The sequence below is a fragment of the Cavia porcellus genome, unplaced genomic scaffold (genome assembly GCF_034190915.1).
Source record: "Cavia porcellus strain 051 isolate PalLab524CR breed Dunkin Hartley unplaced genomic scaffold, mCavPor4.1 scaffold_24, whole genome shotgun sequence".
In the NCBI taxonomy this organism is placed as follows: Eukaryota; Metazoa; Chordata; class Mammalia; order Rodentia; family Caviidae; genus Cavia; species Cavia porcellus.
In genome coordinates, this window is record NW_026947507.1 from 31469502 (window position 1) to 31496791 (window position 27290).

Sequence of the window (27290 nt, forward strand, 5' to 3'; positions counted from 1 at the left end):
AATTAAATCATTTATATGCACCAAAGACATCAATATTCTTTTGACATCTGAGCCACATATGTAAATACACACTTTTCCAGTGACTTATGTATTTTAAAAACCAGCAAAAACAAATGAATAAAGAGTAGATTTAGTTAAAAATGACTTCTATTTGGTTAGACAGCATATGAGACTTTAAAATTATTTAATGATTGAAAATAGATATCATCTATTTCATATTTTAGAATTTAAAAGGAGATCTGAAAGCAACCTTCAATTGACAGTGTTTAATGTTGTGCTAGAAAATATGGAAAATTTGTTTTTATTTGATAAATTCACTGCGTGTTACTATCACATTAGAGTTAAATTGACAATTTTTCTAACTTTCAAAATTTTAGATAATTTTTTCTGTATGAATTCTAAAGCTATATTCAGCATTTAAAATTATAATCATGATTTGTACATACATCTATCAATTAGTTATTACTTTATTAACATATTATTTCCTCCATTTTCACAAACTAAATATTAAAAGGCTGGGGAACAGAAATGAAGATAGATATGAGAAATTCTTCAAATTTTAAATTAAATATGCTTTAGGAAATTTTTTTGGTTCTTATATTTTCCAGACAAAAATAGTGAATTGGCTAGACATACTTTTTATTTTAAACAAAAAATTCCATTCATTTATTTACAGGTAACATGAAATTTGGAAGATGAAATTACAAGTTGGATTGGCATTGACTCTGTACAAATAAATAAATCAAGTTAAAACACATTAAAATTACCTTCCAGGTATTACGAAAACACTCAAATACAGAGTTCTATCACATAAATTAGGTTCCGTATGTCAACAAAATTTGTTTGTGATATGTACATCATTATCATGACTGTTAGACGATCTCAGTATTTGCTCTTTCTTTGGTAAATAGTGAGAATTATGACAAATGAAGACAGTGTATAAGGGACATTAAGTCAGCTTTGATTCCATTATTAAGAAACCCATACAGAATTGGATTGAGACAACAGGACATCATACCTAACAAATGACAAATGCAATATACCAACTTGAAATGTCTATTTGAAATAAGGTTATCATTGAAATCCGTTACCACATGAAAAAGGTGTAGTGGCATCCAACTAACAGCAAATACTAATATGAGTATAGTCAGTCTGTAGAAGACACTTCGAGATCTCTTTTTTATTCTTGTGATGGAGCGTTTTACTCTCATTTCATGAGCATCCGAATTGTCCTCAGGTTTTATCTCGAAGCAAGTTGGGACCCCTGGTATGAACTTACTAGAAGAAGAGATTTGACTTCTCACAGAGCCAAAGTTTTCTGGAAGTGTCCTTGACTGGTTCTCTAGAGACGGTCTCGCTGGAGCAGGCAACACACAGGCAGTCTTCTTGCTATATCTCCTTCTATGTTTTCTGATGAAAGAGTAACTCCACTTATGGGTTTTGGAGAGTTTCACCTGATTTCCACTCTTTTTGGATGGATGAAGAGTTAAGTTGATCATCTCATTTTCTTCCAGTCTGTTTTCTTTGTTGGACAATCCGCAGCTGATACTCCTGCAAACACTTGTATGACTTACAGTTAGACAAACTAAGGGAAGAATATACTGAACTAGCAATAAAGAAATAGTAAAAGCAATTCTGTATGAATCAGATGGCCATGACTCAACACATAAATACCTGCTGCTCAGCAACGCTGAACCAAATGTTTCCTGAAGTTCCACAAGACTGTGAAACACTGGAAGAGGGGAACAAATTGCAAAACCTAATGTCCAAACAGTAGCTATAAGGAAATAGCCATGGTTGGCAGTTAAATTGTTAGAGATAGGATGTTTTATCATATGGTACCTGACAATGGCAATTGATATTAAAATTAAAGTTGAAACCAGTACGGACACACATTGAAGGAAAGGCATAATATGGCACATGACCTTGCCAAACATCCACTGATCCAACAAGACAGAGGTTAGTGTGAACGGTGAGCAAAACAGCACAACCAAGATATCAGAGAAGGCTAAATTTCCTATGAGAAAGTTGACTGTAGTCTTCTGATTACGCTTTTTTATGAGAGCCATTAAAATAAGTAGATTTCCCATAAAACCAAGAAGACTTACAAATGTATATAGCCCAATGAGAAAGTACTGTAAGTCATCTACACTGCTTCGATAGTCATCCCAGACTGGGAAATCCGAGTTCCGAGTGGTAGTAGTATTATTTTCTGTGGCAAGTGTCTTGTTATAATATTCCTTGAGCTCCAAATCCATCTTAGAGACCTGCTTGGAATAAAAAGACACTCATTAGCAACTTGAAACTACTATAACTCAATCCATTCAGGAGGAAACTAAGTTGTATGATATATTACCATTATCTTATTCATTCCCTAAGAAGGTTTACTTGATTCCAAAGGCAGTACGAATTCAGTGGGTAGTAATTATTAGAAATTGAAGACTATCATCTGTTCTATACTGTGTTCATTTGTGCTAAAGAAATAATGTAAGAAAATTAAAAAGCAAATATAGGTAAGAACTTTAAAATACATCATTTATAGTAGTTCATTACAGTACTATTACTCTGTGGCTAAGATACCTGGTACATGGTATCATTATATGGTCTTTCCTTAAAAGTTATTTTTTTTCTTATATGACACTTATAAGGGCTAATTTAAAATTCACCTGAAGTATTTCTCAATCTACCAAAGGATGTGATATCCTTCTTAGAACTCCCCAGATACTGTGATTGTAACTGTCTGATGTTGCATGCCTTAATCTGTCCTACATTGCAATCTTACAATGCTCCCTTCTGTAACTGTTTTTTACCCCATGGCATCCATCATAATGCATGGCATGATAACTTTACCACTGCAGGCACCAGGTAAATATTTAGAGGAAAATGAAAATTAAAACAAAAATCTAGCAACCTAAATATGACCTGGTTTGGGTTGTGCTCAAATTTACGCTTCTTTAGTATAGGACCCTATCTCAGAAACTAGATGTATATAGTGGGCATTAAATAAATACTTATCAAGCTATACAGTCATTATGTGAATACAATGCCGGATAATAAACTCATTCAATGATCAATCTCAATACTTTGAGATATGCTAGATTATCACGAATTAGGGCAACCAAAGACAGACTACTGTTGATCCTTTTAAAACATAAAGTTTAACTGTTTGCCCTTTAATTTAAAAATTACATGTAGTTATCAGTTTAAGAAAGATTCCATGGATCTTCATTAAGAAAAATATTGTATTTTGAAGCTAAATGTAAAATTATTCTAAATCAATACCCTATACTAAGTTTCTTTTTACTTAAAATGAAATTAATGTCACATTATAATGGTATTACTTATCTCTCCATATTACATATTTTATGGTACTGCCTAATGAAGTACTAAATTACCTCTAACATATTGAGACAAAAATGTTTTTCCTTTTAATAAAAATTAGCATTTCTATTTTTAATAAGAATTTCCTTCAGAACATTCAAGGCAGCAAGTTGTCACAAGTATACATTTTTATAGAAATCTTGATACATATATGAAAAAACATTTTTTAATAAGTCAATATATGGTTATCTAATTATTTCTATAATTGAAAATTATACTTAAAACTACAAAAAGGTGTGCATATTTAAATTAACAGTAAGCTTATCTTCAATTTTTGAGGAATTTGTAGGTTCTGGCCCAACAATTTTCCAAATAGGAAATCCTACTGTACACATTCATAAATTATTATAGATAACTTTAACTTTAGGTTTTATATAGGATACGACATATCACTGTGCTATGAGAAAACTGAAAGCTTTTCACAATTTCTACCACTGATTTCATATTGCTGGAATTACTTTCAGAAGCTAAGTACATCCCAGTAAAGATAAATTTATTTAAAAGCCCAAGTTCATATTCATTTAGCCCTAGACCCTACCCAACAATTTACATGGGCATTGCCTTTAGAGAATAAAAGGTTCCTGGTACAACAGTGACTCATAGGCCCTCCTGAATCATCTTATCTCCAGATGGCAAGGCAACAGCTTCCCAGAACCTCCCCTGGATAGGTCAGTGAGTGTCTAGTGAAAGCAGCTTTGGTTGGTATTTCTGCCTAATTTCCTGAGTTCTGATGACCCCTGGATCTGTCTAGCTTGTTCATGATCCTATTTATACTTACAATGTGCATAGGCTATTTGTAACTGTGTTCCTGCTTCAATGTTCTTTTGACCCGATTCCTTGAGTTAATCCTTTTCTCCTAACTTTGTAGTAGGTCTGTAATTGTTGTTTGCCTTGTCTTCTACAAAGCAAGGAAAAGAGGGAAGTTATATAACTTCTCCTACGACAGTCTGTGATCTCTTAGAATATAACACTCATTTATGATAAAATTGCTTTCTGCATTGTTTTGAAGACAGGAAAATCACAGCATAATGTTTGGTTATAGAAGTGAGCCTAAAATCCAGATTATTTCCAGACTATGGGATCAAATCTTAGAGATAAAACTCTTAATTACTTTCATGGTACTGAATAGCTTAACAAACTATGTTATGCATAGTGGATGCTAAGTAAGTATTTCTGAATAATCACTTTAGAAAAGTAGTTTAATTTTCTCAGCCATAAAGTAACAGTAATGAATCATCAAAAGAATATCCAGGTTACAGTATAAAATATATACATGGCCATATATATATATATATATATAATATCTATGTATTATATATAATCTCCCCACTGAAATTAAGAGTTTTAAATGGGCCCAAAATGAAATAAAGATACCTATCAATAATTATAATTAAGCATTTTAGCTTTTTAGGTTGTCTCTTTATTAATGAAGGCTATCACATAACAAACATTAAATTAAAATTGCAAAATACATTTAATTGAAAGTGCATCATCTTATATAGTCTGTTACTAAAACTCTTTTAAATACATGAACATAAAATATTGAATTCATTAGGTTATAAAAACCACTCAGCCCTTAGTGAGTAGATGACAGAAATGCAATTCTGACTATTCATTGTACACTGGGGGGAAAAACAAGGGTAATAGTTTATTTAAGTATTTTAAGCAAGTACATAATTTCTCTATAATTTTAAAAGGATGGCTGCTTTCATTAATGAGAGCTAAGATTGGTTGTTCTCTTTTTATTCTGCAAGCGTTTATTGGCTGCCTGATGTACTAGATGCTCTGCTCGGTGGGCAGACAAATGACTGCTCCTACTGACTCTTCTGCAGGGAATATTCTAGAAGGGATTAATTCAAGGTCACACGAAGAGTAACTCTAGACTTTCTGAGATAAAACAGTTCCAAAATGAGTGGTGAATGAATGACATTCTTATAACTATCAGTTATATATTCTTTTCACTGCAATATATGTTTGCACTGCTGCTAGATATAAAGGATACTTATGTAATTACCCATTAAAGTAAATTATCTTACTGTTTTTTTCTGTCTTCTAGCATTCGTTTATTCATGAAGTATTTATTTGTTCACTTTATATTGGCATGATTATGTAATCAAATTTCTCCTGTCTTAACCTCATCTCCTTCACCTACCATAGAAATATAACCACATATAACACCTTGTCTAGTATTCTGCCCAAAATGAGTATTCTGTGAATCTCGTTACAATGAATATTTCTTCTCACAGCTAAATAACCCATATCACAATTGGGAGCAGCAGTGCACATGTTAATTAGTGTCTTTAAAATCATCTCCTTGTAGTCAAAGAATAATTTAAATATCAAAGCAATTTTGTTTCATAAAGTTTAAGTTGTCTCTTTTAAAGTTGAAAGAAGGTAGAAGAGCTACTTTTAAATCATATAAATAAATTAATCACAAAAGATTTCTTTCCTTGTACTTACCACTTTACTTCCTTTTCCCTGAAAGACACAATAAGTAAACCTACATAAAATAAACAGTAATGAATTACTGCAATAACTCTGCTTTTCAACAAGTGCTACAAAGAATGTCGTGCATTCTTTGCAATTCTTATGCAATTTTATAGCATATTTTACATATAATAAAAACAATGCGATCTCTAAACTTTATTTCACATATAATTACTACAGATACTGTGAAATATAACCAGAGAGACAGACTTCACCATGAAATAAAGAAATATTACTTCAAAAAGAAATCTGGTACAGATCGGACTGTGTGAAACTTTTCCTATATGTTTGCAGACAGTTACATCTTGCTCCCTCAAAATCCTTGGCTGAAATATTGAATTTTAATTTTCTAAATACAAAAGTAGAAAAAAATATGTTTGCACTGTGGCAACTTTGATAAAGCAACGTCTGATTAATAAAGTCACTAACTTTCTTATAAGTCATCTATACTTGATGATTTATAAGAAATGGAACGAAAACTGAGTAAGCTTTTTTTTAAGGTAAAGAGAATAAAAAGAGGTACTACTACAGAGAACTCAAAGATATTGAAAGACTGATTTATGCATTTAAATAAGGTTTCTTTGTTAAGATGATTTTCTGCCTTATAAAAATGCACATTATTCTCACAAAGAATGTCACATAAAAGATTAAAATATGCTTTTCCCCCCCGCTTCTGACAATGATAAAATATCAACTATTGCCTGTTACCTGTGATCTTGAAATACGGCAATATGCCATGATCCCAAATATTCCCGTAATAAAAGCTAAAATTCGGCAAAATTGGATGATAATTACAGCTTTGCTGAGCGGACAGACATGCAAGCACGCACCATCCTCCTTTTGCAAGTCTAACAGCAGAGTTTTCTCCTCTAGAGAAATCTGAAATTTAAGATTGTATTCAGCTTCCCAATTAGCCTTAGCCTACTTCTGTGGACGCTGGCAAAAGCTTCTTGGCTTGGAGCTAACACGACGTCCTGCCTATACACCTGGAGACTGGATTCCCTCTTTGGAATGTGAGGTGAATGGCTGGATGGATGTTTACTGCTCGCGTTGGCACAGGAGGCCGCCCCGAGTCTAGCAGCGCGAACCTGGGGCGCAGCTGCCTCCGGGGCTCAGGACAGCTGCGGGACAGCGTGGCTGCTGCAGGACGAGGGTTGCAGCCGCGGGCCGCATGTGGACCCCGCCAGAGCTCGGCTGGGGCTGGGCACTGGCCTGGGCACCCCACGGCTGTTGTCCCCCGCCTCTGCTTGCACCAGGGCTGCACCAGGGCTCGCCCAGCTGGGGGACCGCTTTGTGCACCCCCTTACCCCTCCCGAGGAGGCTAGGGCCGCTGTGCTCCGAGTTCGGCGCCTGTCCACTGCGCCTCGGGTGAGTTGGGGACCGAAAGGACCTGCCCCGCACGGAAGAACCCGGCCCGACCCGTTCCCCGCTCTCCTTCCCCGCATGACGCTGCCTGCTCCGCCAGCCTCGCTCGCCCCGATTCTCCCGCCGCGCCCTGGGCTCCCCCACCGCACCCCACCCCTGGAAGCCCCCAGCGCTCCGGGACCAGGACCCGCGGCGAGCTCCCGGCCCCACGCGGACCCGCTGCCCGCCCAGGACCGCCGGCCCCTCGGTGCCACGCCAGGCGCCCGCGCGGGTGCAGACGGCCTGGAGCTGTACCTCGGGGCGCGGGGCTCCGGGAACGCAGCCGAGCGCGGTCGCTTCTGCACCCGGCGGCGGCAGCTGCGGCAGGAGCAGGACCTGGCGGTGGCGATGGGAGGAGCGCCAGGGTTTTAGAGGCGCCTCGGTAACACGTGACCGCCCCAGGGACCCCCGAGACCCTGCTCCGAGGCGCCTGCTCCGCTCCCGCCTCTCCCGGAACCGGGATCCCGGTTCGACCCGGTTCGCACTCCGCTGTTTGCGGGCTCTCGAGTGAATCAGCAGGGTGTTGCCCCGGCACTTTGGCTTAGGGTTCCAGGACCCAATTAACTTGGCGGAGACTTTTGCGGGTCTGGCGGGTGGTAATGAACTCTGTGGGCGTGGGAGTGATTCTAAGGCTTAGACTTGCAGAAAGAAGCTGGAGGCCCAGGTTGACCTTTTGTCCGGGTGGGTGGGGAGCAAGCAAAACTGAACAAATCCCAGCTTTCCCTGTGCCCTCTGGAAGTGAGGGAGGAAGCTAGGTAGGAAGGACCTGGAACGTGCGGGGCACCCCAGGAGTCAGGGGTGATGTGCTGCTGGGGCCATATTCCCAACCAAGGAGGAGTAGCGCAAGTGGTCTGGTGGCCTGGAGCCCTCCCCACCCAAAGGGGGGCTGAAAAAGACGCAGCTCTTCCCAAGACTGAACTCACTAACACGAAGACCTGGGGTGAAAAGAGAGTCGTTGGTAATGATGTTCACCATGCACACCAAACAAAAGCAAGCAAACTAAATCCTGTTGTTCTGTTCCTCTCCCACGTGCTGCTTATCCCTAATGTTTTCCAAATTTCTGTTTTTTTTTTTGTTTTTGTTTTTTTTTTCTAATTATGCAGCTCTGCCTTAGCTTTAGTCAGTTATTAGTCAGCAGACCCTCTGGGCTTCTGGAGAGAAGGGGAACTTGGGAGAGGCCCCAAGGGTCGCTGGACACCCACGCTGTGGATCAAAGTATGCGTTTCCTGTCATCTATAAAACTGGACAATACTGTGTGGCAGGCATGCATAGACTGAGGAGTGTAATCCCAGGGCACTGGTAATCTGATTTATCCCAGGGGAACTATTGGTTTGTAAATCAAATTTCTGAGTCAGCAATTGCTAGCTATTACCCAAGAACTCAGGGGACAGTTTTTGGGCCCCTATCCTATTGATTTAGCATCTGATACCCTGGAATCTGTGTAGATTACTATTTCTGTTCCCAGAGGTAGTACACCCCTTATGAGGACAGTCACATCATTCCAATATCCAGAGGATTATCCCAGAATTTCTACATACCTCAAGAAAATACATTTTCCATTGTATCCTTTTACATTTTGTTTCTGAAACATTTTTTTTTTCACAATTACTTTACAAAATCTGCATCTGAGCTGGCCCATTGGATTCTGCAGTGGGGGAAAGTGGGGTGGCGGTGTCAAGAAGGAATAAAACGGAGAAAACAAGTGCTTGATCCTGGACTTTCTTAACTTGTGCTTCTGTGCAGTTAATGTTCTGCAGGTTGCCACATTGACATCCATGTTTTTGTCATTTGCACAGTTACAGAATACACTTCCTAACAACACACGTTATAACCATCATTCAAAAAAGTCTACAGTACACACTAGTGCATATTAAAAACACAAGATAATTGCTTTTATTTTCCACATATTTGAATTTTCTTTTGAAGACATGAACCTTTAGACTCTTTTTATTATTGAAAAATAAAAGGCCCACACATCAGTGAGATGGAAATTCCATTTAACTTACCCATTTTCTCTTTCTGCCACACCTACAAACCTGTTAGGCCAAAGAAAAGGACTCAGGATTTTTCTCTAAACACACACTATGACAGATAGTATTAAGGTTATAATGAGTGAACAAATGACTAAGAATCCTATATTTTGAAGAAATGGCTGATTTGAAAATAACAATGTGTTCACCAAGAAAAGATGTAAATATAAATGTGATTTTACCTTCAAGTTTCTCCAAAGGATTTCAAGACTGATCATCATTTCTATAGCACATAAACGAATAATTTTGTTGCCATGTAATAGAGTAACATTCAAGCAAGGGGTGTACTACCTCTGGGAACAGAAATAGTAATGTCCACCTCTGCTTTATTATTTTTCCTACTTGGTATTTATAAAGTGCTCATTTGGGAAATTAAGTCGGATTTTGTGCATGTTACAAAATTAAACTGGCTATATCCCAATTTTCATGATTTGTTGTCAGTTATGAAATAAAGCTTGTCTGTCTGTAAAGGTGAAAGTTATGGATCACTTGAGACTCTTAAAACAAATTATTGAACAATCATGCCTGGGGTAACACTTTGCTGAGGAACATGTCTGTTGTTTTGGCAAGATTATTGTTCCATTTCAGTAATAGCTACCATTTGTCGAGGACAGTCACTAAAGTACTTTGATACAATCTCAAATGACATGTAATTCTGATATATTAGTTCTAGGGTAGGTGGAAGTAAATAAACTGGAGAGAACAGCATCTAGATGCATTTTTTTCTCAAAAAATTTTTGTTGTATCCATTAAGGATAAATATTTGTATCTGTTTTTGTATCATGGTAAACTTAAACTCATAAAAGATATAAAAAACATCATTTCTGCATGTTATCAAAGTATTTTTGTGGTGTCCCTTGTTTGATTAATTTCTTTGGACTACCAATAGTTTTTTCGTAAAAACCAATGTTTAGCACTTAAAAATGAGTAATGTATTATTATAAAATGCACACATTTATTTTTTATGGAATATGAACTTTTCTTTATATGTTAGCCAAGAATTTTGTGTGCATTGAATCATTTTCTCAAGTAAGTTAGTGATAATTTAGAGAACCTAAGCAGGCACTATAAATACATTATTGGTTTCTTCTAATGAACATAGAGCCCCTTAAGTAATACTTTTTTCCATGATATTCTTACAATTAAACCATTAAGTGCAAAATAGTGACTTATCTCCAGAGCAAATATACAACTCATTTTAAATCTTACATTCTACATTGAAAATGCATATAGACTTACATATGAGATACATGTGTAAAATTAAATGGTCACACTTTGCATGCATATTTGTGTAATAGATACTCAAAACACCTAGTAGCTGGCAGATTTTATCCCGTCTTAGTAGTATGACTCTAGACAAGGCACTTGATCTTTTAATCTTCATCTCCTTGGTCTATGAAAGAACATGTTTTAACAGCAGATCCAGAGCCCCCCTTTAAATTCTGAATATTGATGAATTTATTATTAACATGCACATATTAAAGTTATGTAGAAAAGTAATCATTTCATATCTTGAGAAAAACTTGATAGTCAAAGATGTTTGTCTCCCATATTGGACAAACAGGAAAAGAAAAGGAACAAAATAGTACTGCTAAAAGTTTTCATTTTTATCTGATACATTATCTTTTCTACAATAGTTATACAATCATATTTGACTTCTTTTCAAACCATGGTGGATATTTACGTACAAATTATTCTTTATCTAATTTTGTTAAAACAATAAAATTTTGTAGTTCAAAACACATAAAAGGGGACAACATAGATTCCTTTGGAGACACGTTGTTTTATCATGAAAATCCATTGCAGGTCACATAATTGATTCCCTTTGCAGATCAAAACTTCTCTTAAAACATTGATGTTTTTAAAGTTTTTCCTTTTGCAGTCTAATTTTCATGATTAGTATTTTAAATGTGTTCTTAGGTCTAAATATAGCTTTACTGTATTTAAGTAAAAGTAGAAGGGAAAGTATTTATCCATTTATTTATTTGGTATGGTTTTGAATAGGCTTTGAAAAGAATATCTAGAGAGTTGTTCAAAGCACAAGCCCATAATCAAAAATTAGTATGTTTGAATGCTCTTCCAAAATCCATGCTACCATATTCTTACTCTTATCTTTCTCCCATGTAATTCACCTTATAAAAATATGTTATCTAGGAAGTAGTAAAAAATTATATTTCCTCCAGTGTTGCTATAAACATTTTTGGAGGTGGTGAGGTTCATTATTCAACTTTGAACTTAATGTAAGAAAAGCCAAAAATATAGTAAGACTCGGGATCATAGTAGTAAGAAATACACATAAAATGTATGTGTATAAGATGATAATGACCCATCACAACTGCAAATGTCAGAAATTAAGAAGTGAATTTGACTTATGACATTCAGAATCTCTTTTAATCCTAAACTCTTGCTAGTTTTTACATCTTTCAACAAAACTTCCTCAGTATTTTCTGATAGGTCCTAGGCTCTAAGTTTAAAGAGATGAAAATGATGGTCATTGTTTTCAAGAAGTCGCAGTGCAACTGATCTGTGTAATTAAACAATTATAATATTACACTATGATAATCTCTACATTAGAAGTAAACTTAGAGTTTGCAGAGATATAAATAAGAATGAAGCAGCCTGTGAGGAGAGTGGATAGATGAAAAGACATAAGAGAGGTCTTCACAGTTGAGGAGGTGCTTGAATTGAACTTGACAGGTAGGTAAGAGTGAAAAGCCAGATGAAGGGAATGGGCTAGTAAGATGTGGGGAATGAAGGGAAGCGACGCACTCAGAAAAGAGCAAATGGTTCAGATTAACTCAAGGACTAACGCAGAGAATGTCTGCACTGTTCCTGAAGGATCTAGATAGAGATCAACTAGACAACTTAGGCTGGAGAGAAAACTACTCGATAGCTGTGAACAAGTTGCTGGCAGGGGCTCTATAGAAATATGAGTAGAGGTGAAAGAGTTCAGTGGAGGTGACAGAACACATGTGAGAGATACTCAGTAGAAGCAATTGTGGAACTCTATTACCAGCTGGATTTGAGGATATGAGAGAAGGGAGTGCTTGGGATGACTCTTGAGTTCTTGTTTGAAGGACAAAAATGGTAATGATGATTGAGAGAACATGTATGAGCTAAAACAAATGAACAAACAAACCACTTGCCAAGAAAACCTAGACTTTTCATAGCATTTTGGAGATACGAAGGGCAAAGATTTTAAAAGGACACAATCAAGATTAGGTTCTCTAGGAAGTTCCAGTCGGAGTTTGTCAAGGAACACAAACTTCATTTGAGTGGTACTTGGAATGGTTGCATGACAGAGGTAGTGTCCCCTAGAAGACATTCTAGAGAGAGTAGGGTCAGCTTACCACTCAGAAGGGGTTGAGACAAGGGAACTCTTGAGAGAGGAGAAATGGAGAGAGGTCTTTATACATCTAGGTAACATCACTTAGCAGCAAAGTAGGCAGTGTCAGGATCAGAGAGCTCTAAGAGACAGCAGTGGTTTGGTACCTTTATAGCTGCAGAAATTGTCTTATCTATGACTAGCAGAGTTTCAGTGGAGTTTTTCAGTATGTGTAAAGTAGATAGGTTCAAAATGACTAAAATTATTTGACTATTTTAAAGCAATTTGATGTCCAGAATTTCAGTTAGTGTTGCCAGGTGTGGACCTGCTGGGCCTAGCATGATATAAAGGAACAATTGGGGAACCAGTTCAGGGTACTACAGAGAGGCTATCTTTAACCCCATTAGATATTAGGATCCTAGACAAAAAAATACCTGAGAATAGGTGGAGAGTAGTAGATCCCTCAAAAGAATACCAAGGAATATCCAATGAGGAAAATCCTCAAGTGTGGAGCTCATGAAGTCAAAGGAAAATAAGATGCCAGGAAGGGAGGACGATGAAAAGGGTCTACTGAGACATAAAGAATAAGCATAATTAACTGTGACTTGTGTCCACTCTCTTTGTTTGTAAGAATCCTGGACAGAATCAGTTTCAGCTGGGCCATGTTACAGGAGAAAGTGAGAGAAAAGTAAATGCAGCTTATCTGAGGTGAGATCAGTCAGGAAAGAGAAGACAGCTAGAGAAGATTTGACATGGGTAAGGGAGCCACTATGAGAAAGAAATGGAGAATTTAATTTTTACTTTTATTTTAAAACCAAGCAAAAAAAAAATAGACTAAATCAGTAAACAAATGTGTGTTTATAGTTAGTTTATGGTTTTCAGGCAAACCACAGCAAGACTTAATGGAATACAACTCAGAGCTTTTATGTTCATCATTTGATGAATTGTGTGGGTCTTGGACTCTGGAGAGCACAGGGCAATGGCTTGACCCTGTCCCATGGTATTTGGGATGTTGCTGGGAAATTTTTAGCAGACTTGCTTGACTCACAGTCTGGGGACTAAAACAGCTGTTTAACAGATCCACTGCCAAATCTGGGAATATGAGAGTTAGGGAAGGAATTGATGTTGGCCTTTGCTCCTCTGTTAAAAGAAAAAAAAAGACTCGGTGGAAACTGTAGGTATGAAGTAGCAGGCTGGGAGAGAGGTGGGATATTTCAAAATAATTTAGAAAAGGAGAGTCACTGATCCCCAGAGTTTTGTTTTGAATGTCTAATCTGTGCAGTTGCATTGTTTACATCAACATACTGTGCCTGGGGAGAGGTAGCTAAGTGATATCCTGAATTCAAAGGAATCAGATTATTCTACAGGCATCTTTGGAAATTTGAGTACTTTCTAGATTTATTTGCATCTGGGGAAAGAAAAGCAATGGTTATGTCACAAACAAAGGAATAAAGAGAAGGTATTTACCTTAGCAAAATGGTAATCAGGGACTCTTCATCACCTGTATCTGTTTCAGGTTTTGTATTATTTAGGTGTGCATAAAGAATCGTTTTCCTCTCTTGAGGAAACATTGTGCTATCATAGTTTTATACCTTAGGCCAAGTCTGTTCTGCTAATATTTGATTTTGAAGCACTGTGTTATAAAGAAGTCTAATAAGAATCAGAGACCTCAGGGAGGGGTCCAGGAAAGACAAACAATTATGGATGTTTGTCCTAGGTGAGAGAAGTTCCTGCTGATGTCGGTCATACTTCCCCTTCTCACCAGCTATTCATTCGCTGTCTCTTGGCTTGACTCTGTCCAATGGTATTTGAGGCGTTTCTGCGAAATCTCAGCAGGTGAGGTTGACCCAGACTCTGGTTAGGGAATCCACTGCCAAAACCAGGGGTATGAAAGTTAGGGAAGGAATCCACACTGGCTTTGCATCCACTTTCTTTCATGGGAGGTACACAGGCTGTTGTTATTATTATTATTATTATTATTATTATTATTAAAACAGTAATAGTAAGAAGGCAAAGCTTTTAATTGCACCATACACTCTTGTTCAATGCCTAAAGGTTGTCTAACAATATGCATTCTGCAGAGAAAGTTTGAGTAGTTACTAAATAATTTTAATACCTTACCTTTCTAGAGTTATTATTTTGACAGGGTTAGAAAAGTGCCCTAAATATGTACTCTAAGTAACCAAATAAAAACTTTATTGAAGTGCATTCTCATTTCAAATCAAGAGCAAATCCACAGAGAGTACTGATTTCTACACATGAGAGAACTGAATTGCTTGTCTAGATACTTGTATAATTACAACTTTGCTAAATTAATTGTCATTTCTTTCTGATGGTTAATTCTTTCAAAAAATAATTGAATAAAATGATTATACTCTTTATTTACACATCTTAATTCCTTTGTTCATCCCTTTCCTTCCCTTTTGTCTCCTCTCCCTCCATCTCTTTATCCTCTTCCCAATGAGAAAAATCTCCCTATTTCTTATTATCTGTCTTTTATTTTGCTTTTTATTTATAATTTGGATTTCTCATGCAAGAGAAACCAGGAGATATTTAAGCTTGTGCGTCTGGTTTATTTCACTTAACATTATGGTCTCAAGGTGCATCCATTTTCTTACAAATGATTAAAATTTATTTTACTTATGGTAGAGTAGTATTCCATTATGTATATATACCACATTTCTTTATCAGTTTTTCTGTTCATGGACTCATAGGCTGCTTCAAGATTTATCTACTATCTCTGATCAAATTTTATCAAAGCTATTTATTGGCCCTATTCATTGGTTCTAAAATTCCTACTTAAAATAAACATATCTTAATTACCTTAATACTGTAACTTTGAGGTTCATTATAGCTGATGGCATGCCATTGATTTACTGAAAGCATTTAACTCAAAAAAGCAATTTTATTTCATAAAACGTTGCATTTACATTCTTCAATGTTGTAAATTCAGAAGGTAAGTCACAAGAAGCAAGAAAATTTTAGCCCATAATTAATTCATACCACAGGGAACTGCTTAAGGAGTGTGCTTCATAGTTTTACCCCAGAGGATTCCTTCATTGCCAGTATCATGTGCATTTCACATTTTATGTGGAGCTTACTGCCTACCAAGATTTTCTGTATTGATAATTTACCCCTACCAGGGAGGAGTAGTATTTCATGAGCTATAGCCCTTACAGCAGAAATTCATTAGGAGATTAATAAAGTAATTACAGTGTCTAAATTCCAGTAGCAAGCACAGGGACACACTTTTACCTAAACAATAATTGAGTCATAAAGTTTAAAGGCTGACTCTGACTAGGAAAATGTTCCATTATTTAAATGATTAAACTAAGATGAGCTTGAATTTAATGAGTCAATCCTACCCTTCAGTTTAAATCATGGGGCAAGACTATTGCACAAGAGAACATGAGGGAGGTCAATAGTTTAGTTATTTCAGTCATAGTTTATATGTCAGGCTGGTACGAAATTTCAGTAAGAAGCACACAGGATTCCAGAATATTCTCTGTCCCTAGCAAAGATGAGATTTTATCTAATCTGATTCTCAAATGCAAACATATAAGAGTAGAAAAATAAATGATTTTAAAATTTAACATATCTCTTCTGAGGTACTCGGATTACTTTGCTTATTTCAAGCTTCCTATGAAATTTCATAAGAGATCTTATCTTGTATTTGGTCACTGCACCATCCCTAATTTTTGTAGTTTACACCCTGGAAAGAGTCCTTAGAATGATATTGTCCTGAAAAATTTTATACTTCTGTTATGGATGAGCGTGTCAGAACTTCTCTTTGTACTGCAAGATTTGACAGAAAAAATGTCTTTGCGACTCGTGATCCTTCAAAGATTGTATGCGATGTTAGTATCTCAAGAATGTAGCTTAATAGATTTGCTTTTGAGGGAATATAGCATAAAAACTGATTTAATAAAATAGTGAAATGTGATGGTCACATCAGTGCAGGCCTTATTACAGATGTATATGCATTAAAATTCCTGGCAAATACAGAACATAAAGTATCTAAGTGTAAATTATAGTCTCAAATCCACAATATTTGCTGATATGACACAAAATTTACATAAAAATATGTTCTCAATACAGAATTAAATTATTTCATTTATAATTATTGCAGGAGGCTAAAACTAACCAATGTGATGGTCAACACCTAGGGAAAATTTCCTTCCACCAACACGGAGTAGACAGAATTAGTAGAAACATAATAAACATAAATGAATAAATTACCGATATTCACAAGAATTGAAATTCTTAAATTGTGCTTAATGTTTTAACCTTTATGTGTATGAGTACATATACATGTATGTGCACACATGCACAAATGATATCAGTGGAGATCTGCATTTTACTTTATCAGTGAAGTTTAAAGTGCATATTCATATCCATTATTACCTACTCATAGTATACAGTATGCATAGTATAGTATGCAGTTCCTCATCATAACCCTTTGCCAACTGTATAAAACATGTCATGTGACAAACATTTTAGAAAATTTTCTGAGAAAAAGATCATTATATATCACCCTTTATATAAGTTAATAATGTTTTATTGAGCTTTAATGATTTTTCATGCTAACAAGCAGAAGAAGAAAAAAATTTTCACTGAAATCCAAGTGACTTTGTATGTTTCAGAATTTTACTTTGTTTTTACTTTGAAGGCACAAGGTGATTGGAGTTGTTTTGTAATAAAATCTTTATGCTTATTTTAGGTAGTGCCCGTATATTTATTAGGAAACCTTATTTTGACAGTTTGATTTGGAAGAAGTTCTACACATCCACATTAGCAAATCACTGGGGGGTGGGGAGTGAGTTTATTGCACAACTTTGAGTTTTCAAAGTAGACTAGAACCTGAACCATCTGAGATCAACCAGAATCATTTTAAGGCACTGGACACCATGATGGGTTTGAACCACAAATGCCTTCTCCGTGAACCCCCCTTTTTTTTAAACAATATTACGTACTTTAATAGGTTAAGCACAAAGGAAATTGCATGGACTCTTAGGTATGAACATCAGAGACATGTTCTCTTCATTCTGTTCTCCTAAAAAACTATAAAGAGCAGATAGATGCTAGAGACAAATGACTCACTGTATTTTCTCAGTGGATTCAGACGAGGGCTTGAAGGCCAGGCTCTGTCAACAAAGAGTCGCCACTGTGGCTTTTTTGTTCACTTATAAATTAAAAAAAATAAAATTAACTTCTCCGTACCTGCGTGAGAAATAGTTAAGGGTCACAAAGGAAAGCCAAAAAACTCCTGGCGTCATTGCCGGGAATTACAGATTTCCCCTTCCCCCAAATAACCATTCCTTTCATTCTTGAGTTAGGTTTAGGCCGGAGGTTTCCGCCGAAAATGACTTCGGCCACAAGGTGGCACTGACCTGCAGACAACCAAGCACAGTGGCACTGACTTTTTTTTAACGCCCTGTGAAATCGCGTCGCCTCCTCGGAGTCCAGGACTCTGGGGATGAAAGCTCACTTTCCTCCGCGTGGCGCGTCCTGTCACGGTGCATGGTTTAGGTTGAGCTGCTTTTCTCTCCACAATTCCGAGGCCACGCGCCCTCGTGGTGACTCCCGGGGGAGGCCGGGGTGAGGAGCTCGGGTGCTCCCGGGGCGCCGTCATGTGATCCCAGGATGAGGTGGAGTTCGGCTTTAAGGGGGCGTCTCTTCCTATCTACACCAATCTTTAGGGTTGGAACAGGGGAAACTGCAGCGGATCTTTGCCGCCCCGCCTGCTCCCTGGCTGGACACCTTTCCCGCTTTAACCCACGAGCCAAAGAGAAGAATTCGGAAGGAGGTGAGTTTCAAGTTTACGCTTTTTAAAGGGACTTTTAGGAAATCTCTCGTCGCCGAGGCGATGGATAAGAGGAAGGGAAAGGATGCAGGTGACTGAAACTGAGTTGGGGCTGGAGCCGGCCCTCTGCCTCGCCCCAGTGCGGGGTGGCCAGGTGCCCGGTGCCCCAGATGGGCTGGCAGGTGTCGGACGCGCCAGACCTGCGGGCAGCTGCGGGTCCCGCGCTGGGGAGCGGGCGGCGGCGCGGCGAGCAGAGCCTTCCCGGAGTCCGCGCGCCCCCGCGCACCGCTGCCGAGGGTCCCCGCAGGGGGCTCCAGGTCCCCTGCCACCGCTCCCTTCCGCCTGGGGGACTGGGAGGTGCGCCCCTCGAGCTTCCCGCGCCGCGCCTTTATTTTACATTTTTCTGGAGCCGGAGTTTTCCTGGAGTGGAGGGCAGGGGCGCGCTGGGAAGGGTGGGCGGCATGGGCGAGCGTCCGCCCTCGCCGCTGCCTCGCGGCCCTCGGGCGCTGGCCCCGGGGGTGGAGGTGCGGGCCGGCCCCGGGGCGCGGAAACCTTACCCCACTTGTCTAGGCTGGGTTTGAGCCCAGATCCCCCTGCGTGCGCTGGGCACTTCGAGTCTGTCCCCGCGCCCTGGCAGATACTCAAGCTCTCAGCTCCTGTTTCGCGGAGTTTTAATCCTCGAACTCTTTAGCTTCTTTTGGAACGGTTAATGATGGATCGCGCTGCATTGGGAATGTAGGGCTGGACTCCCGAAGAACGAGGTTCATCACGGTGTCCGTTGATCCCCGGGTAGAATGGAGAGATGTGCATGTTTTAAAGAGCTGTTGGGCTAAAGCCAGTGAATTGACTTTGGGTGCTTGCTTATTTGGGGTTGGTGTGGCGTTTGCAGTTTTGCCAGTGTCTTGTCATCTCCAATAGGCACGTTTTCTGAGAGATGGACGGTTGCACATGTATGGATAGGGGATGAGGAATAGAAGAGATCCGGGTAATTCACAGTAGAGTAAGATGGGCAGGAACGGAATTATAATCGAATAATCTCATTTCATTCTTTGGTAACTCTCGGAGTCTTAGAGAATGGAAAAAACATAGAGGAGGGGGATATTTCTTTCCATCCTTCTTTCCTTCTCTGTCTCTCTCTGTCTGTCCATCTGTCCCTCTCCCTCTCTCCCTGTCTCTGTCTCTTTCTGTCTGTCTGTCTGTGCCTGTCTCTCGCTGTCTCTTCTCAGTGATTCTCTGTGTCCACCTGGATCCTAGGGAAAATGTAACTTCCCTGATCTGGTCAAGTGCAGAGCTTGCCTGTCAGGACTGGAGCTGGAGAACCTTACCAAGGCCCTCCTCAGGTTTCCTGGTGAACCAAGAGCTAGACCAGAAAGCTGTTGGCCCCTTTCCACACCATCGCTAAAGCCCAACGATGGTTTTTCCGTGTTGGTCTTTCCTTATTGTCTTAAGGCAGCTGTCTATTGGACATACCCTTCCCCTGGGCAGGGAAGGAACAGAGAATTACATAACTCCTTTAGGTAAGCTAACAGTAACTTTGAGAAGTTGTGTGTAACAATACTCACAAGTGTCTTCCAAAACTAAAGAAGCCAACAGTCTTACAGTATTTGAAAAAAATTAATGTCGCAGCAATGTATGGCCAGAGAGCTGTCTTTTCAGACAGGAAGAGCACTGTAAGGAAAGAAGGCCCAGAATTCTTATTGAACCGAAGGATAAGATTTCCCCCAACGATGCTGCATGTAATATTTTGTCTGTGTATATGACAGCTATACTAAAATTTTATAGTATTAAATTTCTGTAATGCCTGTACTTGTAGAGTTTATTTTACAGGTATATATTGGAATAGTAAATACCAAACTGTTTTCTTTTGCCAACATAAGGTATGTAAAGTCTATTACCACTGTTATTTTGTAACAAGTATTCTTCATTGAAGTTATACTAAGATCAATTGAAAAATATATTTTATCTAATGTTAAACTATTTTAGCCGACTAGAATGACTACCAAGCCTGCACTTAACCAAAGAAGCCTGGAAATATATTTTAAAAACTAAAGGTTGCATTTTCTGTACAGTTATGTTGACTTCTACTTAGTGGGAATACCACTATGCCTTGTAAGACACGTCTATCAAATATAACTTCAAAGGTACCACAGTCTCAGTATACTTAACTCAATTTATCTGTAAGAATTCTGTCTTCGTAGCCCATGTAGTGAAATAATTTATCAGGTGTTTTGATGAATGTCTATACTGGTGAAAATAAATCTGTGGATATAAAACTTGTTTTTTTTCCTTTGCACTGTAAAACCCTTGCTCTGTGCCCACATTATCTTCTACCTGGATTTCTGCACTGCCTGCTAATGAATCTCTCTATTTATTCTCTTTGCTTTCTTAAATGTGTTGGAGAAAGCAGCTAGACTAATAATTTTAAAGCAAAAGTTGTAGAACTTTATGCCTTTGCCAAAGCCTCTCCAGTGGCATTTCTTCGAGGTCAGAGGCAGAGCATCCCATTAAAATAAAATCTGCACAGTCTGTGCTGCCGAGTTAGCCTTCCCAATTAACTTCCTGTTAATTTCTCCTGCACTCCTTCTTCTTCTTCCTTGCTGCTTTGCAAATCAGGTATACTCCAGTCTGGGATTTTATAGTTGTTCTTTCCATGCTGGTTGCAATCCATATGCCTTTCCATATGGAAATATCCATGTGACTTCTTCACTCACTACTCTTTAGGTCTTAACTAATACGTTGTCTTCTTAGACTGTCAGAGGCCTCTTCTTACCCAGTAGTACCTTGCAATTCCCAACAATGCCAGGCTTCCTTCCCTGCTTGCTTGTTGTCCATAGAACTTATTGTCACTGTATCTTTCACTTTCTGTTTCTTGGCTTTCTCTGCCCACAATACCAGAAACACAATACAAAGGTCACGGTTCTCTTTACTAAAGCAAAGACCGTCACAAAATAGGTGTTAAATAAATACGTACTGGAGAAATGAATGATCTTTTAGAAACAGTTCGCCTTTCTAACACAAAGTACTATTTTTTTCTTATCTCCCTGGCCTCATAGAATGACTAATGTAATAAACATTCACGTTGTATTTAAAAACTCTGTGATAGAATTCAGCTATTGATGTTAAGATTAATTTAAACAAGAGCTTATTATTCCAACCATGCATCTACTCTGTCCTTGACATCTTTTTATTCTAAATCTAATATTATCAGTGTACTATGAAGTATGAACAGTGCCTACCTTAAAGACATTGGATGGGAGCCAATTAAAAATTCTACTAACCAAGTGGTGCTTTGAGGGATGGATAGGGCAGGGAGAAATGAAGTGTAAATACAGTTATACTTGGTAGACTTGAGTAAATCAGCCTGCTGGGACAGTCTTCACATTGGGGCTGTAAGAGTGCAGAGTGGAAAGAAGACATAACATAAAGATGTTTAAGTGTCAGGATAAGGAAGGACAATAATATATACTACATGTGTCTCAAACCAGCGCTCTCATTTGCCCGGTAAACTTGTTGACAGGCAGCTGCGAGGAGCCATAAGATAATGAGGGCATACACTGCATACACTGTTACTGTCCTACTATTAGCACAAATGAGGAAAAACTCATAACTAATAAGTAATGTTAAACATCTTTGTAGTAATTTCAGTATGAAATACGATACTTTTCTTAATTGCCTAGAGAACAAGGGATTTCAAAAAAACTTTAAAATTATTACCTGTTACAGTGCCAGGCATGATGGCACACGCCTGTAGCCTAGCACTTTGGGAAGCTGAGGGTGGGTACACCCAAGTGTGAGTCCTGTCGGGGCATGTCTCAAAATAAGAAATAAAAAAGGTTGAGGAGTGTAACTCAGTGTGAAGGTCCTAATTGAGTTCAGTCCTCGGGACTATAACAAAACTAAAATAAAAATCATTACCCACTGTTTCAAAGTTTGTTTTCTTACCCGAACTGTCATTACCTGATCGTTCTCTCTGCCTTTTGAATTCCTAAGAGGATGTGGGATTACACCATTACTGTGAGGCTGTCTTTCCAGGCTGTTCCAAAGAGGAAGAGGGAACCCTATTTCTAATGATGTTTCCACTTGAAATGATTCCATTACCATCCCTGAATACTTTTGTTTTGCCTGTTAAAATAACTTTTATTTTATTGTTTTTCAGTTTTATGAGGCCAAAGTGCAGATTTAAAACAGAAAACATCCCATATTCTAGAAAGTAAAAACACTAAGAGAATGGTTTATTAGAAGAATCACTTAGAAGGCAAATGCATTTTTGTCTTTACTAAATTTGTTATTTTCTTTTCAGTGGAGGTAAACTTACACAATTTTCTTTATTGTTCTCGCATAAGGAAGAAAGAAATGCAATTCAGTTTCTTAACACAGCCATGATAGTCTCTTAATTAGCCTAAGAAATCACATCTCATATATCTGTTTAGTAATCTAGAAAACAGAAAATTTTAAAGAGAAGCTTTTAATATCAATAAGGCTATTGTCTGTGATACATCTTGCTCTTAAGACAGAAGTATTTGTCACAAAATGTTGTAAGTCAAAATTACAACTGAAATATATACCCTTGCATTAGATATAGTTTTGTGGGAAGGAAAGATATCTCTAAGGCTCTTAAAAATCTTTTGAATGCATTGGACAAGTTAATAAAAAAAAGTCCTGGAGTCTTTTAAAGGACCCTACACTGTGTGAGATTTCTTCAACTTCCCTATGGTAGATCTCTTGCTACTTTCGTAGACAATTCCATTTAATTAAACTTCTGTTTCTCATAATGATGTGATTTTCTTAAATAATGTGTATCTTTTGGTTCTACTTCTACCTCGTATGGTTCAACATAATATTCTAAGCCAGAATCACACATTCCAAAGACCACATATTAAAATATGGGGACAATATCTCTACCATTCTAAATATTTGTTAGATAAAACACTAACTTTATCTTCCCACATTCCCTTCTATGGCAAAGTTTTTCTGACATTTTTCCCGAATTCTCCCTTTGAATATACTTGTGCTAAATAATGTCTGTGTTAAAAAAACATTCCACTATACGGTGAGTTATTCTTACAACTTGACTTCTACTTTATTTTACGATTTACATAGTTTAATGAAAAATTATGTATATGTTATTATTTTGCTTTGTTTTTTATGTTTTATACTATTATCTGTGCATTAAGTTGTTACACACTCACATTTGTATACTATTTAAGATTGTCCTGATGTGCTGTCTGTGTAAGATTTTGGAAGGTGTGAGACATTCATGCACACTGTACTAAAGCATAGGTCACTGAAACTGGATGTGTCATCAAATCTAATTGAAAATACTTCAGGAGGTTTAAAATTCAAAATGTTTGCATGATTCTTCCATTTTAAAAAGACATTTACAAGATTATATTTTATTTACTGACTTCAGTGTCTTCACTTAAAGAGTTCTACACATCAAAATTTATTTTGACTGCCCTTAGTAAAATTAGTAACAGAATTGGTCATTTTTTCTTTATAGGTTATTCAGTTCATGTGGATGAAGAACGCAGAGTAATTGTGGTAAATGGATTCCAATAAGGGAAAGAAGGATAACCCGAACAGTTAAAATGCTTTGAAGAAGCATATTGTGCATTTGTCTAATCTATTACAACAAAACCGATCAAAATGAATTCAACGTCATTTTCTCAGCTTGAAAACCATTCAGTTCACTATAACTTGTCAGAGGAGAAGCCCTCATTTTTTGCATTTGAAAATGATGATTGTCATCTGCCGTTGGCTGTGATATTTACCTTAGCTCTCGCTTATGGAGCCGTGATCATTCTTGGGGTCTCTGGAAACCTGGCTTTGATCTTAATCATCTTAAAACAAAAGGAGATGAGAAATGTCACCAACATCCTGATCGTGAACCTGTCCTTCTCAGACTTGCTCGTTGCCATCATGTGTCTCCCCTTCACATTTGTCTACACACTAATGGACCACTGGATCTTTGGTGAGATCATGTGCAAGCTGAATCCTTTTGTGCAGTGCGTTTCGATCACCGTGTCCATTTTCTCTCTGGTTCTCATTGCTGTGGAACGACATCAGCTGATCATCAACCCGCGAGGGTGGAGACCAAATAACAGACACGCTTACATAGGTATTGCTGTCATTTGGGTTCTTGCTGTGGCTTCCTCTCTGCCCTTCATGATCTATCAAGTGCTGACTGACGAGCCGTTCCAAAATGTAACGCTGGATGCATTCAAAGACAAGTTGGTCTGCTTTGATCAGTTCCCGTCGGATTCCCACCGGTTGTCCTACACTACTCTTCTCTTGGTGCTGCAATACTTTGGTCCACTCTGCTTTATATTCATATGCTACTTTAAGGTAAGAAAACCTTGTCTCCCTATTATTTGCCTGTTTACCTTCTTTCTGCAGAATCCCTCATTAAACAAGCGGTTCTATTTGAATACATTTTCTTTTTATATATAGATCTACATTCGCTTAAAAAGGAGAAACAACATGATGGACAAGATGAGAGACAGTAAGTACAGGTCCAGTGAAAGCAAAAGAATCAACATCATGCTGCTGTCCATTGTGGTAGCCTTTGCGGTCTGCTGGCTGCCTCTTACCATCTTTAACACTGTGTTCGATTGGAATCACCAGATCATTGCCACGTGCAACCACAATCTCTTGTTCCTGCTGTGCCACCTCACGGCAATGATATCCACTTGTGTCAACCCCATATTTTATGGATTCCTGAACAAAAACTTTCAGAGAGACCTGCAGTTCTTCTTTAACTTCTGTGATTTCCGATCTCGGGATGATGACTATGAGACAATAGCCATGTCGACCATGCACACGGATGTGTCAAAGACTTCTTTGAAGCAAGCAAGCCCACTTGCATTTAAAAAAATCAGCTGTGTTGAGAATGAGAAAATCTGAAAGTGCTTGGAGCACATAGTCTCTTTAAAAGCAAGTACACCCTGCCATATTTTTGTCAACTGTTCTCCCATGGAATGGATTGAAATCATTTGAGAAAGACCAGGAGTTTCTTGTCTTGCCTTTCACTGCTTTTGTCATAGTTGTCATTATTATATTTGGAACAAAATGTGTGGGGTTTGGAATCTTCTGGCAATAGTTTTAACCAGATTTCCTTGAAGTGCTTTTTATGAAATTATGCATATAACATAAAGACTTTGAGACTGTATTTATATGAAAGAAATTTCTTGGGAGTATTACTGTAAACTGACTTCAGAAGCACTAGCCCCCTTAAACTCACATTACACTGGGCCATCTTGATTAGATTCGTGTGTCATTACATTAGGCCACCCTCATTAATGAGAGGCACCATTTTAGTCTGTTGTAGAATTGATGGCATGAAAATGCTACAGTAAGAGTATAGAACTCAAAGAGAGTCTGAAGATTTTCCAGAATGGTTTTCCTTTTTTTTTTCCTATTGTTAATATAGGACTTGATTTTCTTCTAATTGGGTGTCATTTAAGATACAAATGTATAAAAATACTTCTCAGTTGTGAATAATGTGGGGAATTAGACTACCTAAAGAATGAAGTGGGAAGTCAGTTCCCTGATTTCCAGACTATTTTGAAACCTGACAACCAAAGCATTTCAGAGTAATTAGTTTAGCAAATGAAGTAGACCTGCTGCAAAGGAAGTATATTCATCTGAATTGACAGTCAAGAAGTTTCCCAGCCTTTACAGACTGTTCAGTGTTTGTCAAGCTTTCTCACACCACCATGTACTTTGAAAGGCGTTTTCAGCTTTACAATATGTAGAAATGCAAAATGTATTTCCTTTACTGGAGTGCCTACCTTAGGAAATTATTTTTCACTTTCACTGACCATCTTTCAAAGCAAACAATACCAAGGGACAGTGTTTTAAAAAATGTTCACTGCAGCTAGCAGGCATAAATACCTAAAAACGTCCTGTAGCTCATGTTACTTTGTATAAACTGTGTGACTTGTGGAATTTTATAAACCATGCACTATATAGAGTACTGAGAAATTGTGCTATGTGAATATACTTAATTTCATGTATCTTGTAATCATGATTGAGCCTAATGTTTTTGAGAAAAGACATTTTAAAGAACAAGACACATCTTGAATGTACTATACAAAGTATTAAATGTGTTTGATTTCAGAAGGGCAAGCACTTTCTTCATTAAAAAGTTGTTTTTGCTTTTTCTGAGGAGTCTGTAATGTGTCTTTCTTTGGCTTCATTTTTATTTTCCATTTCCTTCCCTCCCACGATGTCCGATTGCATCCGTATCACCTCGCTAATGACACATTTTCTACTCTGTTGTATATCTAATGATGGACCAGTCACCCTGTCTTGCTGCTTGAGAGCTTCTAGGACTCTCCCCAGTGCATGTAGCACAGTGCCAACTATTTAGAGGTTTTCCAAAAAATACTTCTAGAACAAACAAACAAATAAATAATGAATAAATGTTCTTCTTTTCATCTCATTTATGCTCACATTAAATTCACATCTTGGGTTCTTCTTGCTAAGTGACTATTTAATGAGAAAGTTTCTTTTGTACCATAATATTTTCCTTCCTCACTGAAGCAAAGAGGACATATTAGACTTTTGGGAATTTGCTTCATTGACCTCATAAATCAAACAAACATCAAACATTTTACAAACAAACTTTTGACTTTTAATAAATTAAATTATAGTGTAAGAGTGTCCTAAAATTAACTTTTAATCCTTACTGGAGATTCTTTTACTTTTTTTACTTGAGACTCTTAACTACTTCATATTTTTCTATTTTCTGGCACTAATAGGAAATTCTTTCCTCCCTAGGTGTCACAGAAACAAATTGCTACTTAGGAAGAGTGCTAATATGTGGCTTTGTCGGCGCATCTGCTGTGATGACCATTTC

At 37.8% G+C, this 27290-nt stretch overlaps 2 protein-coding genes across 9 annotated transcripts; one reads left to right on the forward strand and one right to left on the reverse strand.

Moving 5' to 3' along the window:
- Nucleotides 1-622: 622 nt before the first annotated feature.
- On the reverse strand, nucleotides 623-7665 carry Npy5r (neuropeptide Y receptor Y5). 7 transcript variants are annotated; one of them, XM_005008002.4, is made up of 4 exons: nucleotides 7528-7665; nucleotides 5842-5881; nucleotides 4160-4279; nucleotides 623-2267 (listed from the first exon to the last, which is right to left on the reverse strand). In XM_005008002.4, the coding sequence occupies exons 3-4, from the start codon at nucleotides 4166-4168 to the stop codon at nucleotides 918-920; spliced, it is 1359 nt and encodes a 452-aa protein (XP_005008059.1). In that variant the 5' UTR covers nucleotides 4169-4279; nucleotides 5842-5881; nucleotides 7528-7665; the 3' UTR covers nucleotides 623-917. The 7 variants fall into 7 exon arrangements, with proteins under 7 accessions (XP_005008059.1, XP_005008058.1, XP_023417166.1 ...); XM_005008001.4 differs by having other exon boundaries at nucleotides 623-2270; XM_023561398.2 differs by lacking the exon at nucleotides 7528-7665 and adding an exon at nucleotides 6577-7276 and having other exon boundaries at nucleotides 623-2270.
- Npy1r (neuropeptide Y receptor Y1) lies at nucleotides 7105-26593 on the forward strand. Of its 2 annotated transcripts, none has more exons than XM_063234816.1 (3): nucleotides 7105-7236; nucleotides 23931-24775; nucleotides 24881-26593. In XM_063234816.1, the coding sequence occupies exons 2-3, from the start codon at nucleotides 24077-24079 to the stop codon at nucleotides 25331-25333; spliced, it is 1152 nt and encodes a 383-aa protein (XP_063090886.1). In that variant the 5' UTR covers nucleotides 7105-7236; nucleotides 23931-24076; the 3' UTR covers nucleotides 25334-26593. The 2 variants fall into 2 exon arrangements, with proteins under 2 accessions (XP_063090886.1, XP_003479697.4); XM_003479649.5 differs by lacking the exon at nucleotides 7105-7236 and adding an exon at nucleotides 18076-18433.
- The last annotated feature ends 697 nt before the right edge of the window (nucleotides 26594-27290 follow it).

What these genes read in the sequence shown, in the direction of transcription:
- Npy1r (XM_063234816.1), top strand. Translation starts at nt 24,077, where the DNA reads ATGAATTCAACGTCATTTTCTCAGCTTGAAAACCATTCAGTTCACTAT. An exon ending in TATTCATATGCTACTTTAAG is followed by an intron (nt 24,776 to 24,880) that starts GTAAGAAAACCT and finishes TTTTATATATAG; the next exon opens with ATCTACATTCGCTTAAAAAG.